This window comes from Podarcis gaigeae (assembly GCF_964106915.1).
Source record: "Podarcis gaigeae genome assembly, chromosome: 13".
Taxonomy (NCBI): Eukaryota; Metazoa; Chordata; class Lepidosauria; order Squamata; family Lacertidae; genus Podarcis; species Podarcis gaigeae.
The window spans coordinates 24,687,101-24,701,651 of record NC_139689.1 but is presented as its reverse complement, the minus strand read 5'-3'; the positions used below and the strand labels follow the sequence as shown (position 1 = coordinate 24,701,651).

General features: G+C 40.4%; 1 protein-coding gene across 1 annotated transcript; it reads left to right on the top strand.

Annotated features, from left to right (window-relative positions):
• Positions 1-764: 764 nt before the first annotated feature.
• LOC310829560 (butyrophilin-like protein 8) lies at positions 765-14,459 on the top strand. Its single transcript, XM_083708185.1, has 14 exons — positions 765-1,216; positions 2,536-2,642; positions 2,893-3,237; positions 4,102-4,497; positions 5,304-5,654; positions 6,532-6,585; positions 7,966-8,007; positions 9,421-9,441; positions 9,580-9,600; positions 10,355-10,387; positions 11,981-12,022; positions 12,331-12,357; positions 12,995-13,668; positions 13,868-14,459. Exons 2-13 carry the CDS (start codon positions 2,570-2,572, stop codon positions 13,507-13,509), a joined length of 1,920 nt encoding a protein of 639 aa, XP_083564311.1. The 5' UTR covers positions 765-1,216; positions 2,536-2,569; the 3' UTR covers positions 13,510-13,668; positions 13,868-14,459.
• Positions 14,460-14,551: the final 92 nt, after the last annotated feature.

Genomic DNA, 14,551 nt, shown 5'->3' with positions numbered 1-14,551 from the left:
ACCATCCCACTGACATCTCCACTGTGGCCATCACACCTGCCACTGCTTTGAAACCTACAACAACTCGACTTTCCAGCCAACATACATCCAAATGCCAGCGCTGCACTTCTGGAAGCCAGTACCTCATCCTGAAGGAGAAAGACATGTGGTTCTGTCTTTTGGTCCCACAGTCGGGTGTGAGCCAACTGACTCATGCCACGGTGTAGGAGCACAACATGTGTGTCTTTTTGTCTTTTGTTCTGGTGTGGCCAGAGCACAGGAGCCGAAATGGGACACTCAGGATTGGGATTCAGAAGCCAAGGTCGCTCCTGTAAATCCAGGATGGCACACTTAAGACAGGACAGTTGCATGGTATGCACTCTGCTTAAGGATAGTGTGCTTAGAGTAAGGTTACCAGATGTTTTTCAATGAATCCGGAGACACTTTTCAACTTCAGTGGATTTTGTATGGGCACTGATTTGTAAATCCGGGGGCTGTCCCCAGGAAATGGGATGTCTGGTAACTTTAGTTGGTGAAAACAGGATCTGAGACTCTTGGTTAAGGTATACAGGCCAAGAAGGTAAGAGAAGAATTTATTTATTGATCTGAACTACGAAGGATCTTTTAGGTATAAAACTACCAGGGCAGAAAGGGTGTGTAACAGTTAATTATTGAAAGGGAGCAAAGGTTGATATGCAGGCAGTTGAGACTTATACTTCCTTGTTTGCTCTCCTCCTCTGAATTCTGTGGTGACACACCCATCTGAGGCACAGTTGTAACCATTTTATTCTGATTCAATGAAGGGAGGATTAGTTAGAAATCTAGTCTCTGTCGTATTTGTCATTGACAACTCATCAGTTTCAGATATATTACTGTATCTTTTACCTTTTCGCTTCATGTAGTGCAAAGAAGATCTTGACAAAGACATGGAAGGTGACTTGTTGCTGATTGGCTCTTGTGGTAGAAAGAGGGCCAATCCTTTCTACTCCAGCCACCTATACATATACAGTGGAGCTAAGCCCGCCTTTATTCAAATTTGATGTTACTGGATACCATCCGATCAGTATTACAGGTTGTTGTTGTTTTAATCCAATGAATGAAAAAGTCTAAAGGTATGGTTTGGAAGAAGCCATATGGATATGGATCAGAGGAATGGATTATTGGCTCATATTTCAATTCATTTGCAAAATATATTGTCCAGTTCTGAGAATTAACTGTAAGTATGAGAGGTCTTCAGGTATGGCAAACTGGTTTTTTATGTTATTTTTTATTATGAAAGTTGATCCTGGTCTGCCTCTATTTTTAGAGTTGTTCACTAATTACACTTGGCAGGGTGATTTTTAATGTTTTAATAAAGCTAGGGGCAATAGTGTGTTTGTGTGAGAGGGAGGGAGGGAGGGAGAAGGAGACCCACAGTACGATTTGAAAAGCTGTGGATATCTTTATGAAGAAGAAGTAAACCTTAACAAAGGTGAATTAAACTACTGTCTCCTTTATTGGCTATATAAATCTACTGGTACGCTTGACAAAAACTTCTCTGCTCTTTTTAAAAGTAATTTGATACTGCTATTTATAAAGCACTCAAAACATCCTGAAATTATTTCTGAATACTACTGTAATATCCAGTGAATATCCATGCAAGTAATATTTTTAGTCATTTGGAATTACACACCCTGTCAGATATATTAAATCTCTCAGAGTGCTTTTATCATGGAAAATTCCCAAATGATATGCAATATATTTATTATTATTTTAATTATTATTAGCCATCTGCTCCCACTGCATGGTTGCTGCTTACCCAGCTGCTGTTGCTGCTGCTGCTGCATTGAGAGAAGCAGCCAGCTGAATAGACCCACCTCACTCACCCGCCATCTGACTCCAGCATCAGATGAGGGCCATATCCAATAACGAGTGATCAACTGTCTGTTGGCACTGGGCAAACATGGGGTCCAGTGCCCAGCTCTTTTCCTCTCTGCCCCCCACGCTTCCTGGGATTAGATCTTCTCTTCCTGGCTTGGGACCTCTCTGGTCTCCGTCACTCCCTTTTTAATCCTGTTGGGAGTCTGCTTAGCCGACCCCGGCAGCCAGACCTCTCCTGGGGGAGAAACCCAAAGCAGGGCCTCAGATCATGATTGCGGGGTCCAGGTTGATTCCTATAGGGAGAGGCAGCCTTATGCATAGGATTGTGCAGTCGGCTGATGATGGAGATGCAGTTGATGCTGATGATAAACAGACACTTAACCTCCTGCAAGGGCAACTTGTCGGGCTGCCCAGGGTGGGAATTGAGGGAGCAAACAATCAAAACGAGATTGAGGTTAAGGATGAGGAAGGAGGCAACACAGCTTTTAATTTGGAAGGACTGTAAAAAAAATATGCTAGTGAACCTGGAAATATTACATTTGACACCCATTCTGTGGGGAAGTTTATCAGTTAACTAAAATCCAATTCTTAAAATTATACTGTTCACAGACGATAATAGGTTTGTGTTGAGTAGTCAGAACACATTGCAAAGTCATGCATTGTTTAACCAACACCCCCCTTCTTTTATGCTGCTAGAGATCTGGATGGCTGCCAGGGATTTGTCATCACAATGGAGGGAGTAGTGAAGTCGATCTCTGTGGTTGGTGTTGTTATTATCAGTTATTTTGGATTATGGAGGAACGGTAAGAAGCAATTTGCTCTCCCCAGAACCACTGCTTGATTTGTCCCCAGAAACACTGCTTGATTTGTCATTATAGTTCTTATATACAGCATTCCCCAAAATTGTTTTCCCATAATAATGCAATTCTTACCTACCAGGACTTCAGGGGGATGGGGGACAGGGACGGCATCATTTTATTATGCTGGTATTGAGATCACATAGACCTCAAACTAATTCCATCAGTCAAAGTTGCTGTTTTTATCTCCTTACAGATGTTTATATTAAAGGAACTGTCAGCCCTGAAATTGTCCAAGTTGGACAAGATGTGATATTGCGCTGTCAAGTAGGAGGCTGCACATCCTCCAGGCTACAAATCCACTTATATAAGTGGGAAGGCTCCAAAAATCAAACCTTGTATATCCACAATAGCACAGAGCAGCAGTACAGCGTTCAAGAAAGCAGCATAGCAGAGAACAACACTCACAAAGGATACTATGAGAATGAATTCCTTGAAGTGACTCTCCTCCAGGTGCAGCTAGCAAATGGTGGGCAGTATGTGTGCTCCATGATGTGTGATGATGTCTATAAAGAAGATATTGTGGAGGTGACAGTAGAAGGTAACTACGAAGGCTTAGATGCTATCTCCCTAATCCATTACTTGTGAAGACCTGGTTTATATTACTGAGACTAGGTAGACGTCTCAGAAGATTTAGGCTTCCATAACCCTTTTTCCCTTCTGCAGAGGCAGGGGACCTGTTACGAAGGTCCACCCTCGAAAACTGCTGGATCCAAATGGCTTGCAGATGGTTCTGAGGGATTTTCCAGCTGATATGACCTGGAAAAAACCTGGGTGATTTGTGAAATATGGGTGCCATTAATACAATCACTTCTGACCACCCTCTTCTGCTTCACATTATTATTATTTTATGGCCCTTCACTCTAAGATCCCAGGGTGGGTTACACCATGTTAAAAATAATTAAAAATAACTTACTATCAGAGAAATATGATGGGTTCTAAAAATATACATTTCAAGTGTCAAAAGAGGTACATCTTCAGCATTCACCAGAAGCTGTGTAATGAAGATGCTAGATACATCTCTGTGGGGAGGGAACTCCACAATTTAGGAGCTCCCACAAATTATGCCATCTCCTGAAGGTCTGGTTGAACAACCAATGCCACTTTATACACCATTCTAAGCACCAGAGAGTGTCTGAAGGGAAGGAGGTGGCCTTTGAGACCTAAGTTAGGTAAGGTTTGAAACACGAAGGTGAATACCTTGAATTAGACCCAGAAACAAACAGCAAATTTTCCAAGTTAAATTGTAAAATTTTACCAAATGTGTTTATGGGAAATGATAGCTTCAGCTTTATACATCTCTATTTTCCACTCATTTCCTAGTATAGCTGTGCTATCACAAGTATGAACTACTGTGTGAGTGTATGTAAAGTATGAGTTATTAACATAAATGAATATTTTCCAGGTTTAATTAGTGTTGCTGTTGGGGATGTTGCCATTCTTCCATGCCAGATGATTGAGACCTATTATCCCTCTCATCTGAAACTGCAGTGGAGAAGAAGAAGCCCTGGGAAAAGCAGGACCATCTATTCTTACCAGCTTTATTGGGATACCTGCCCATCGGTTTGTTATGGAGACAAATTTATTGCTAGGTGCCCTTATTCAAATGGACCCAAGAGCCAAGTATGGCTTAGGAAGAATTACAAACTAAAGGCAGAGGTGTTGAAACACAATAATCTTGGGGATGGAAATATTTCCCTGAAACTAAATAACATTCAGAAGGAAGATGCAGGGAGATACGAATGTTCAGTGAACTCTAACTTGCGGCGCAAAGTGGTAATCTACAAGCTTGATGTGAGAGGTAAATAATACCAATGTCAGAAAGAAAGAAAGAATCAAGGGAAAGGGTTTGGTAATAACACCTTTTTCCTGCTTTGCTTGCAGGAGAAGTAACTGGGATTACATGAAAAATAACTGGGGTCTTTGCAGGCAATTTCAAAGCCTTGTTTTGGTAATAGTCAAGATTAAATGGCACACTAGCACTATTTTAAGAGTATTTGCTGTGAGTTGTATGTTATAACTGATAATTCTAAAATCATGAGTGCTTGTGAAAAATGATCACACCAGTGTGACTATGAACATCCTCCAGTTATGAATCAATAGTCTACTGGTCAATATTTGCATCTGCCATAAATGGTCCTGTTTTTGAATAGTGTAATCCTGTATCAGTCTACTCAAAAGCAACCCATTGACTTCAATGAGACTTACTTCCAAGTAGATGTGGATAGGATTACAGCTTGATCTTAAAGGTACAGGGGACCCCTGACCATTAGGTCCAGTCGTGACCAACTCTGGGGTTGCGGCGCTCATCTCGCTTTATTGGCCGAGGGACCCGCCATACAGCTTCCAGGTCATGTGGCCAGCAGGACTAAGACAGCTTGACCTTAAGACAGCTTGATCCTATTAATGATTAATCCAATGTGTGTCCATTGATTTTAACTGAACTTGTTCTAGACTCAAGTGGCAATTTTACACACACCTGAGAATCAGTTCCATTTAAATCAAGAGATAGCTGGAAGTATGCATTTATTCAGTCATTTATTTGCTAAGAGGTGAGGGGTAAATGAAGTCTAATAATATTTCTTATTACCTTTTTAGCCTTTGTAGGTGTTTCAGTTGTCGGCAATGTTAATCCTAAAATTGGCAGAATTGGACAAGATGTTATATTACATTGCCAAGTAAGAGGATGCAAATCTTCCAGGGTGCAAGTGCAATTATATAAGTGGGAAGGCTCAAAAAATCACACATTGTACACCCACAACAGCACAAACCAGCACAGGGTTGAAGAAAAAAGCACAAGAGAGAGTGATGATAATGGCATTCGCAAAGGATACTATAAGAATGGGCTCCTTGAAGTGACTCTTCTTAATGTGCAACTAACAGACAGTGGCCAGTATGTTTGTGCCACAACATGTGATGATGTCTACAAAGAAGATATTGTGGAGGTGACAATAGAAGGTAATTATAAAAGCTTAGATAGTTAGAACTTCCATAATTCTTCTCTTCTGCTCAGCACAAACTGTAACCCACTGATCTGCTAAAATGTGCATTTGATAAAGTTTCCCTCCTAAATGCATTTGGGGTTGCAATAAACACTTCTTCCTTTTTAGGACTGGGAGTTTTGTTTTTTTTAAAAAAATTGTTTATTTATTTAAAAATTACATCCTGTTTTTCACTATCTGAGGTTTCAAAGCAGTTCACAGCAATAAAATGTACACTATAGAATATTCAAAACCTAAATGAAACCTCCAAAATTTAAAACCTCAAGCATCTAAAATCTTAACAACTTAAGTTTCTTTCCTCCTCTTTCTTTGCCTGTTAGTGGTGCTATTCCAATTTTGTTGTTGGCTTTCTACCACAATCATGTCCTGGTGTGGCCATGGGTCTGTAGAGGACCTCATATATTCTGTGAGGGCTTCAGGAGATGTTTCCAAAGGGGTAATGACAGAAAAAGAGGTTCCGGAACTCACCATGAACGCTTTCCTTGTTCTCTTATGATGGCAATGGAGCCCACCTGAGAGGTGCCGGAACCTTTCAATCCATGGTTTGATTTTATAAAGAGGAAAACTGTAGATAAAAAATATAACTGCTTCTCTGACCACCTTGTATGACTTCTGTGGCACCCAATGGAACATCTGCCCTGCTCCTGAATATGGACAGAGTTTTTGAATGTGGCCAAAGGGAAATGGAGGGGCCAAAGCTTCATGTAAGTTCTAGAAGGAAGAGACCTAAGACACATTCCAAGATGAACTCTGGGCTTGTATGAGCCTCTGAAAACTCTGCTTCTGGTGAGGCAATGGAGGGTAATTTAATTAAGCCTGCTTTTGTCTTTTAGAAGTGCCTGTCCAAAGTGCTGAAGTCTGGATGTTCTGTGGCTTTGCTTTCCTAGGTAAGTTTCCTTACATGAATGGAGTAGGTATGAAATTCAATAAAATGTAGTGTTATGAACTGTGACATATTTATGTATTAAGATATGTTTTGAGCTAGAGAATTAAAAATAAGAGGTGGTGCTTTCCTTTCATTGTGTCAGCCCGTCTTCAAATTTATTTTTTGCATTGCATTAAGTAAGAAATAGGTTTTCCCCCTTTCTATTTGACAGAACAAGCCCACAGGGCTATGACTATCTCCAATCTTTGACCCTTTCTGTTACTGCTGTGAGGGATCAAAAGATAGCATAGGGATGAAGGAGGAATCCATTTTTAATGGGTATAAACACAGAATTTGGGGCTTCTGACCTCTTCAGGCTTTGCCTTTATTGGACTATCTCTTGCATCATGTGCCTGTTTATGCTGCTTGTGCATTGTCCTTTTTTCAAAGCTAGATAAGTTATCAGGGCTGCTTGTGCACATGTACACACACACACACAACCCAATCCGGGGATTCTGGAAGTAGGGTGGAATGCTGCTTCAGGGTAGGGCTTTGGGAAGAAGAAGTAGTGGCCAGGCAGGATTGATAAGTAGGGAGTGAAAGCCTGCACCCCAAATCAAATGGCATCCACCATCATCTCCCCACCTTCTGCCTGGAAAATGGGAAGTTGCTGCTAGTCAGGTAGGTTCCCCCTACTCACTTTTCATTGCCTCCCTTTCCCACCCAATGCCTGTCTTTCCTTTCTGCCTGTTGGGTTACCCCCTGACATCCCTGGATCCCTCAGGGCCACCCAACCCAACTTGAGCAACACTTGGATTCCACTGAAACTGACCCAATTCAGTTCCAAACATGGCTGATTGCAGTGCACAACCTTATTAATTATGCACAGTTTAAAATACATATGAAAGTGTGTAGCCCAGGGGTCAGCAAACTTTTTCAGCAGGGGGCCGTTCCACTGTCCCTCAGACCTTGTGGGGGGCCGGACTATATTTTGTGGAAAAAATGAATGAATTCCTATGCCCCACAAATAAGCCAGAGATTTATTTTAAATAAAAGCACACATTCTACTCATGTAAAAACACCAGTCAGGCCCCACAAATAACCCAGAGATGGATTTTAAATAAAAGGGCACATTCTACTCATGTAAAAACACGCTGGTTCCCGGAGTGTCCGCGGGTTGGATTTAGAAGGCGATTGGGCCGGATCCAGCCCCCGGGCCTTAGTTTGTAATTATGCTTTGTAATTATTAGTGCATAAATGTTTTTATATAGTTATATGAATTGTTGTATGTACCTGTTTCTGAGCTGGTCATTTTATTTAATCCCATCCCTATTTAAGTGTTCTTTGTCTTGTAAATAGCACTTTTTAAAATAAAAAGAATAATCTTTTCATTTATTCTCAGCTTTCCTCTTCATAGTAAGTTGGCGTTTTTCTAGAAAGCTAGGTGAGTTAATGTTCTCATTTGTTTAAGTGTCTGTGGGGTTTTTTTAACTTCTTAAACATACTTGCAGTGTTTTTGCCCTACCTTCAATTATGAACTAATATCGGAGACAAGGCCTTATCCTTTCTTAATTGTAGCCACTACAATTCTAGGACACAGAAAACTATGGAGTGATTTTCTTCCAAGAAGCAGGAGATGCATTTGTAACAGTGAACAGTGCTTGAAACTGGTATGGGAAGTTGCTTTCCTTCAGATATTTGAAACCCAAGTTGTTTAGGGCTTTAAGCATCAGTCTTTCAACTGAGCTCAGAAATGAATAGTCAGACAACAGAGTTATTTCAAGATTAAAGGAATGTGACTCCATATGGCTGAACCAATGTGAGGATAAGTTTATACTGGCAACAAATTGGCATTAGCCACCTTAGTGTTGGTGTCATACTTGGTTTTTCGCTCAAAGGTGTATCAACTAGGTACAGGCCGATTTGGATTCAGCTGGTCAAACACAGAAAATGCTCAAGGAAAACAACAATAGCCCGTTGAAATAGCACCTATACTTGAAGTAATCACCCCATGACCAGAAGAGGAGGGTATTAGAAAGCTTGTATACTTGTAAAGACTCTTACAAGAAGGGATGTTTATTACAACACCTCTGGACGTCGTGGCACATGGTACCACTCAGGATGAGAGCAGGGCAATGTGGTGAAGAAGAAGAGGGAAGCACGGGGTTATAGTGGGTGGCCAATGATACAGTTCAGTAGTCAACACTGAGACAGGCCCTCCTTGCAGATTTCAATTGCAATAGAAGATGTATAGAAAGGAAAGACAAACATAATCCATGATTTAATGCAGCCATTTTATTTTTGAAAACAAACAAACTGTTTATTGCAATAAAATCACTGTGTTTGTGTGCATGTGCTTTGCAGAAACAATTGCTCCCAATCAAAGTAAAGTGTAACATTTGTTTCTATGTTTTTCTTGGTGAAATAAATGCATAGCAAACTCAATGGCTGGATCTGCATGTCACAGTAAGCCACAGTTAATGGTTTACTCGTTTACCAAACAGATCACTCCTTACTTTGCTCCTCCCACCACCATTAATGAGGGGGAACCATAGTCGATCTTGTCTTTGTGTTTTGCCCAAACCAGGCATCATGGTTTGATTCACTCAAACAAACCACAGTCAGAAAGCTAAGAATAAACCTTGACTTCCATCAGGAAATGGTATGGAGGGGAAACGATTAAATATTCCCTTCCCTGCTGTGATTGCTCATAGTTGCTGTGAAGTTTTGTAAGAAGTGAGATAACTGAATCATGGCTTCCCTCTGTTACTTCTTCTTGGGCTCTGATTGTGCTAGGATGTGTGGTTTCTTATTTCAGAATATCTACCTCACATGAAACCTTTGATTTTTTTTGCAGAAGAATTAAAGAAAGGCAATGGTAAGTCTTGTAATAGATTCCACCTTTTAAACCATCAGTTGGTAGTGAAAGAAACATATCACAAATCTCATGCTGTTCTGGCTGATAAAATTTTCATTTTAAAATTCATATGAAAAGCAAATATATCTTACCTTGCAGAACAGTTAAAGACAGAAAATGGTAAGTAGCAAAAACTTTTCAAACAAAATCTAAACAAAATATTGTTGCACATCACCCTAATCTTGGAGCTGTGAGAGATTCCAGGGATTCCAGGCACTTACCCAGGGTTTGGTTTCCTTGGAACGAGTGACTGCGGAGACTGTGGTGTCTTTATGATATATGGTATACAACCTGAGCCTACAATGGAGGGGCTCATAGCATTAACATCCCAGAATGTTTTGCTTCTCCCATAGTCACAGCTTTGGATTCAAACAGAAATCAAACATGGCTCTCTCTGGCTTCTTCCTGCTTCTAGCCCAACTCTCTCACACAACTCAACTCCTGCTCTTGTCCGCTATTGTCCTTCTCACTACCAACCAAGTGTGGGAGAGGGCCCACCCATTTTACCTCTGGCACAGAGCAACTTCCTTTCTTATGCTAACAGTCTATACTTATAGGCAATTATGGTCCTTGCCTGGCTAATTCAACAATGGGATCCTTCATTTAGATTTAGATTTTAACATTTGCTGGAACCAGGAATTAGAAGGGGCTCAAGCATCATACAGCCTAACCCCACCACCAACCTCACAACAATATTACTTAGGTATCCTAGAAGGATCTCTCTCTCTCTCTCTCTCTCTCTCTCTCTCTCTCTCTGTGTGTGTGTGTGTGTGTGTGTGTAAGGAAATATATATTGCAAATTAGATTTACAGATGCCATAACTTGATTTCTAAACTTGTTGTTAAGATAAAACCATATATGTTCTCCTTTCTAGAAAAACTAAAGGGAGAAATGAAGGCAAAAACAGGTAAGTGTAAACACAGTGAATCTATCCTTTCTTGGTTTGGAACTTACACTTCAAGTAAAACTAAGTTTTATTCAGAGTAATTGCCTAGCATAGTCGTGATCATTCTTTTCAAAGTGTCTGCTGCGAGGAAAACTTAGTTAAATACCACCCATTATTTTTCCACTTCTAAAGAAGGGAACTTCAAAATCACACATTGCCAAAATAGCCTTGTCAGTAAGTATGTGCCAAATTAATGCTCCCCTTGCTATAGCCCTTTAAGAAATTACCCACCCCCAATCTGGGGGGGGGGACTATTCAGAAAGGAAGCTTCTTCCTTGAACATTAATGAAAGCTTTCGTCCAGCAGCTTCAGTGTGGGGAAGATTATTGTCATCAGGGTGCAATATGGAGAGAAATGAGTTAAAGCTCTGCTTCATGCATCACAGTTCTGGTTCCTTCCATCACAACTACTATTTAAAGAACAGATCGGGCATATTCAATACTTACACACATTTCACATAGCATTTAAGACATATTCAGAAGTTCTCCTCACACCTTAACTGGATTAATGATTTTACCAGCTCCAGTGGCATAGCGTGGGTTGTCAGCACCCGGGGCAAGGCAAGTAATTTGCACCCCCTAACCCGTGGATTTGCGCCCCCTAACCCTAACCCCCAGATGTTGCGCCCGGTGCGGCCGGCCCCCCCTGCACCCCCTATGCTATGCCACTGACCAGCTCTGCCAGTGTGCCAGTTTACACATGTGTGTAAATTCACCTGCTCCATGTATATTTACAGAAATGCATTTTGGGAGATCTTAAATCTAGAGATCATTGCATACCATGGTAGTTATTTCAGTGTGCCAAAACACTTTCAATCACTTGGGGGAATTCGGAAAAAACAGCAGATTCTCATTGTAAATTCAAATACGTTTTAATTCTTACAACCCAAAGGACTGACAGTCCATTAAAAGGCTTTGAGAGTGGAGGTGCTATGCAATGCTACCAAAATTGCCAGTTAATGCAAGATGATACACAGGCTACACAAACCCTTATTGCCTAAACTAATAGCTTACCTATCTAGCTGTTTTGTATAATAGAGATCAAGTCAGAGCCCCAAAAGTCTAATGATTCCTGTACAATATGTGGGAAGGTAGTTCAACACATCAAGCAGGGCTGCTATAGAGCCCTAGATGCACAAGGGGAAATTTGGATGCAAATGACGGTTTAGACAGCACAAGAATAGAAAGACTGAGATTCAGAAAATTTTGCCTCCCCTGCTCCATGTGACAAGGCAGTGTGCAGTCCATGGGTACCATATCAAAGTACTCTTGTGACACTTGGTATGAAAAGTTGGACCGCCTTGCACCAGATGGCCCACCATTTTTGGTGGCATTATTTGAGCATAAATATTTTTTTCCCATTTCAAGATAACAGAATGAGAAATCTCATTAAGTCTTTCAGTTTTCAACCAGTGAATCAATCAATTTATTATTTCACTTATTCTATGTTTCTCATTATGTCAAAAAACACATTTCAAACTCCTGATTTATTGGGAAGCATGTTTTTATTTTTAAACTTGTACTTCATCTGAGAAATATCTTTTTTCCTTTGCAGAAGAATATGAAGCAGGAAAGGAACAATTGGAGATGGTTAAAGGTGAGTCTTATGTAATGTTTTGCACATTTGAGGACAAAATACATTCTTTAGGAGGCACGGGGAATGAAAAGGTTATCCTTTTTATTTTTAAAAGTGCAATTTACAAGAACCATAGAAACTTAGATGTCTCACCCTCTTCCTCTTAATTGTTTCCTTTGCCATACTGCAATGCAGTGTGTGTGTGTGACCTTACCATGCCAACAATTATTATGTGGACATTTGCATCTTCACTGCTAGATCTTCTAAAAATTCAACTATGGTTGTCATCCTTCCTCACGTAATGTTTTTGTTTGTTTCTTTACATACAGAAATATTAGCTGCCCACTTACACAAAGGTGAGAATAACAAATACTTTTAAAAATTCACATGGTTTGATAAATGAAAAATAGGGTGTGTTTTTTAAGCAACACAAAATAACAACCAATGCACTGGTGGTAATCTGCAATTCTAATTTATTTCATAGAGGTTTTCCAGTTGATTCTTTAAAGGGAAGAGGGATAAGCGGTGATGAGAGAGGTGTAAAGTTCGGCATTGCAATGAAGGGGGAGTGAAGCTCAGCATGGGGAAAATATCTTCACTCTCCTCTATGTGTCTGATGCTAATCTTCATTCCCCATTTCTTTATCATGCTGATCTTCACTCCCTTCCAATTTTGATACTCCCCAAAGAGTTTATGTTGTCCTTCAGTTCTTCTGGAGGCTTGGGGACAGAGGTGTACAATGCCTGGGCCTGCAAGTATGCTGAGGATTGCAGCAGAATTACATTGGTGCATACATGGGTTGAATTGCTTCTTGAAACAAGCTTTGTTTAATTCTCTTGAATAGAAATTTGTATTTTCCATAATATGTCATAATGCCATGTAGCAGCAGATGTGTGTGTAACCCACAAAGGGATGCTGGTGTCCTCAAAGAGTCACATAAAGCAACCCTTCAATCTGTGCATTTTAAGTTCAGCCCTTTCCTTTCCTTTGCAGCTGATGTGGTCTTGGATCCCAGGACAGCTCACCCAAAGCTAAAAGTATCTGAAGATGGCAAAAGTGTTTGGAACACAGGAAATGTTTCTAAGGTTTCTGACTGGGAGGAGCGGTTTGACTCCCGCACATTCATTCTGGCAAAACATGGATTTTCAGAAGACAAACATTACTGGGAAGTGGAGATTGGTCAGAAGAAAACCTGGGACTTGGGAGTTGCCTCTGCAACCACTTCTAGAAAGGGGGAGATCACCCTGTCTCCTGAGAATGGCTACTGGGTCATAGGATGTGATGATGGGAAAGATTACTGGGCTCGGACAGAGCAATGGACCCGCCTGAAAGTGAATGGAAAGCTTACAAAATTAGGAATATTCCTAGATAAATCAGCTGGAAGCTTATCTTTTTATGATGTCTGCAGTCATAGGAAATTGCACACTTATAAAACACTTGGTGTTGAGGAGCTTTATCCCTTCTTCTATATAGGCTCTGTAACCGAACAGCCATTGAAAATTGTGTAATATTTGAAAGAAAATGAGATTGTGGAGAAAAAAATGAAAACAAATTCCACAGATAGCTGGGAATTAATTAGCACAGGTCTATGTTTAACCATGATTTTTTCTTTCTTTCTTATACTGGTGTCAGAGAATAAAAGACTCGGAATAGAAGTAATGTTACAGGTGACTGCGCTGTGTACAGTCCCCTTCCCCAATCAACTTTGTGGCTCTAATCCAGAGCCCCTAATTAAAGCAACCTTTCCTTAGCCAGCCCAGAAACCCATCTCAGATTAGTTTGGGAAGGGGCTAATTTTTAATCAAGGTAAAAATAAAAATAAAAACCTAAATAAATACAGAGCTGGGAGGATGACTGGTGAAGGAGACATTACATCTGAGAACTGGGGTTCAATTCTGCACCTTTATTAAGTGTCTTCTCTGATTGCAAAGCAGCATTGCTGCCTTCACTCAAAAGTTGTCAAGCAAGGGGAGCAATCCTGTGGGGCAAGTCTTCAGGAAAGGACAGTTAGGTTACATTGGGCAAAAAAGAGATTTTTCTGGTATGGTACAGACAGTGGGCAGATAGATCTTTGCCTTTTGTGGGGTTTCCTAAATGATGCCTGCTTGTCTTCCAGCTTGATGCCTTGCCCCCCGACAGCCCTCGATCACTCTGGGCCATCCAACCTGACCCACAGTGTTTGGCAGCTGAGTTAGCCCAACTCAGCTGACACCTGAATTTTTCTAAACAGGCTTGATTTGTCTCAGGACTTTGCTGAATCTGTGCACAGCCCCAACAAATGAGACAAACCATGTATTGTCTTTGTCTTTACCAAAGTGTTCAATCTTATCTATTTTCTCAGGCTTTTAACTCTTGATCTGGTTTTTGCTGTTGATTAATTATTTCTAAGTCACTCTGATAATCTGATTGAGGAGTTGGTTATAAATTTCCAAAATGAATAAATATATTGAATATTCAATACATGTTTCCTTTGTTTTCTTTAGAATTTTGTATAACTAATTTTGACATATATCAGAATTAAAAACTGTAATATAAAAAAATCCTCATATG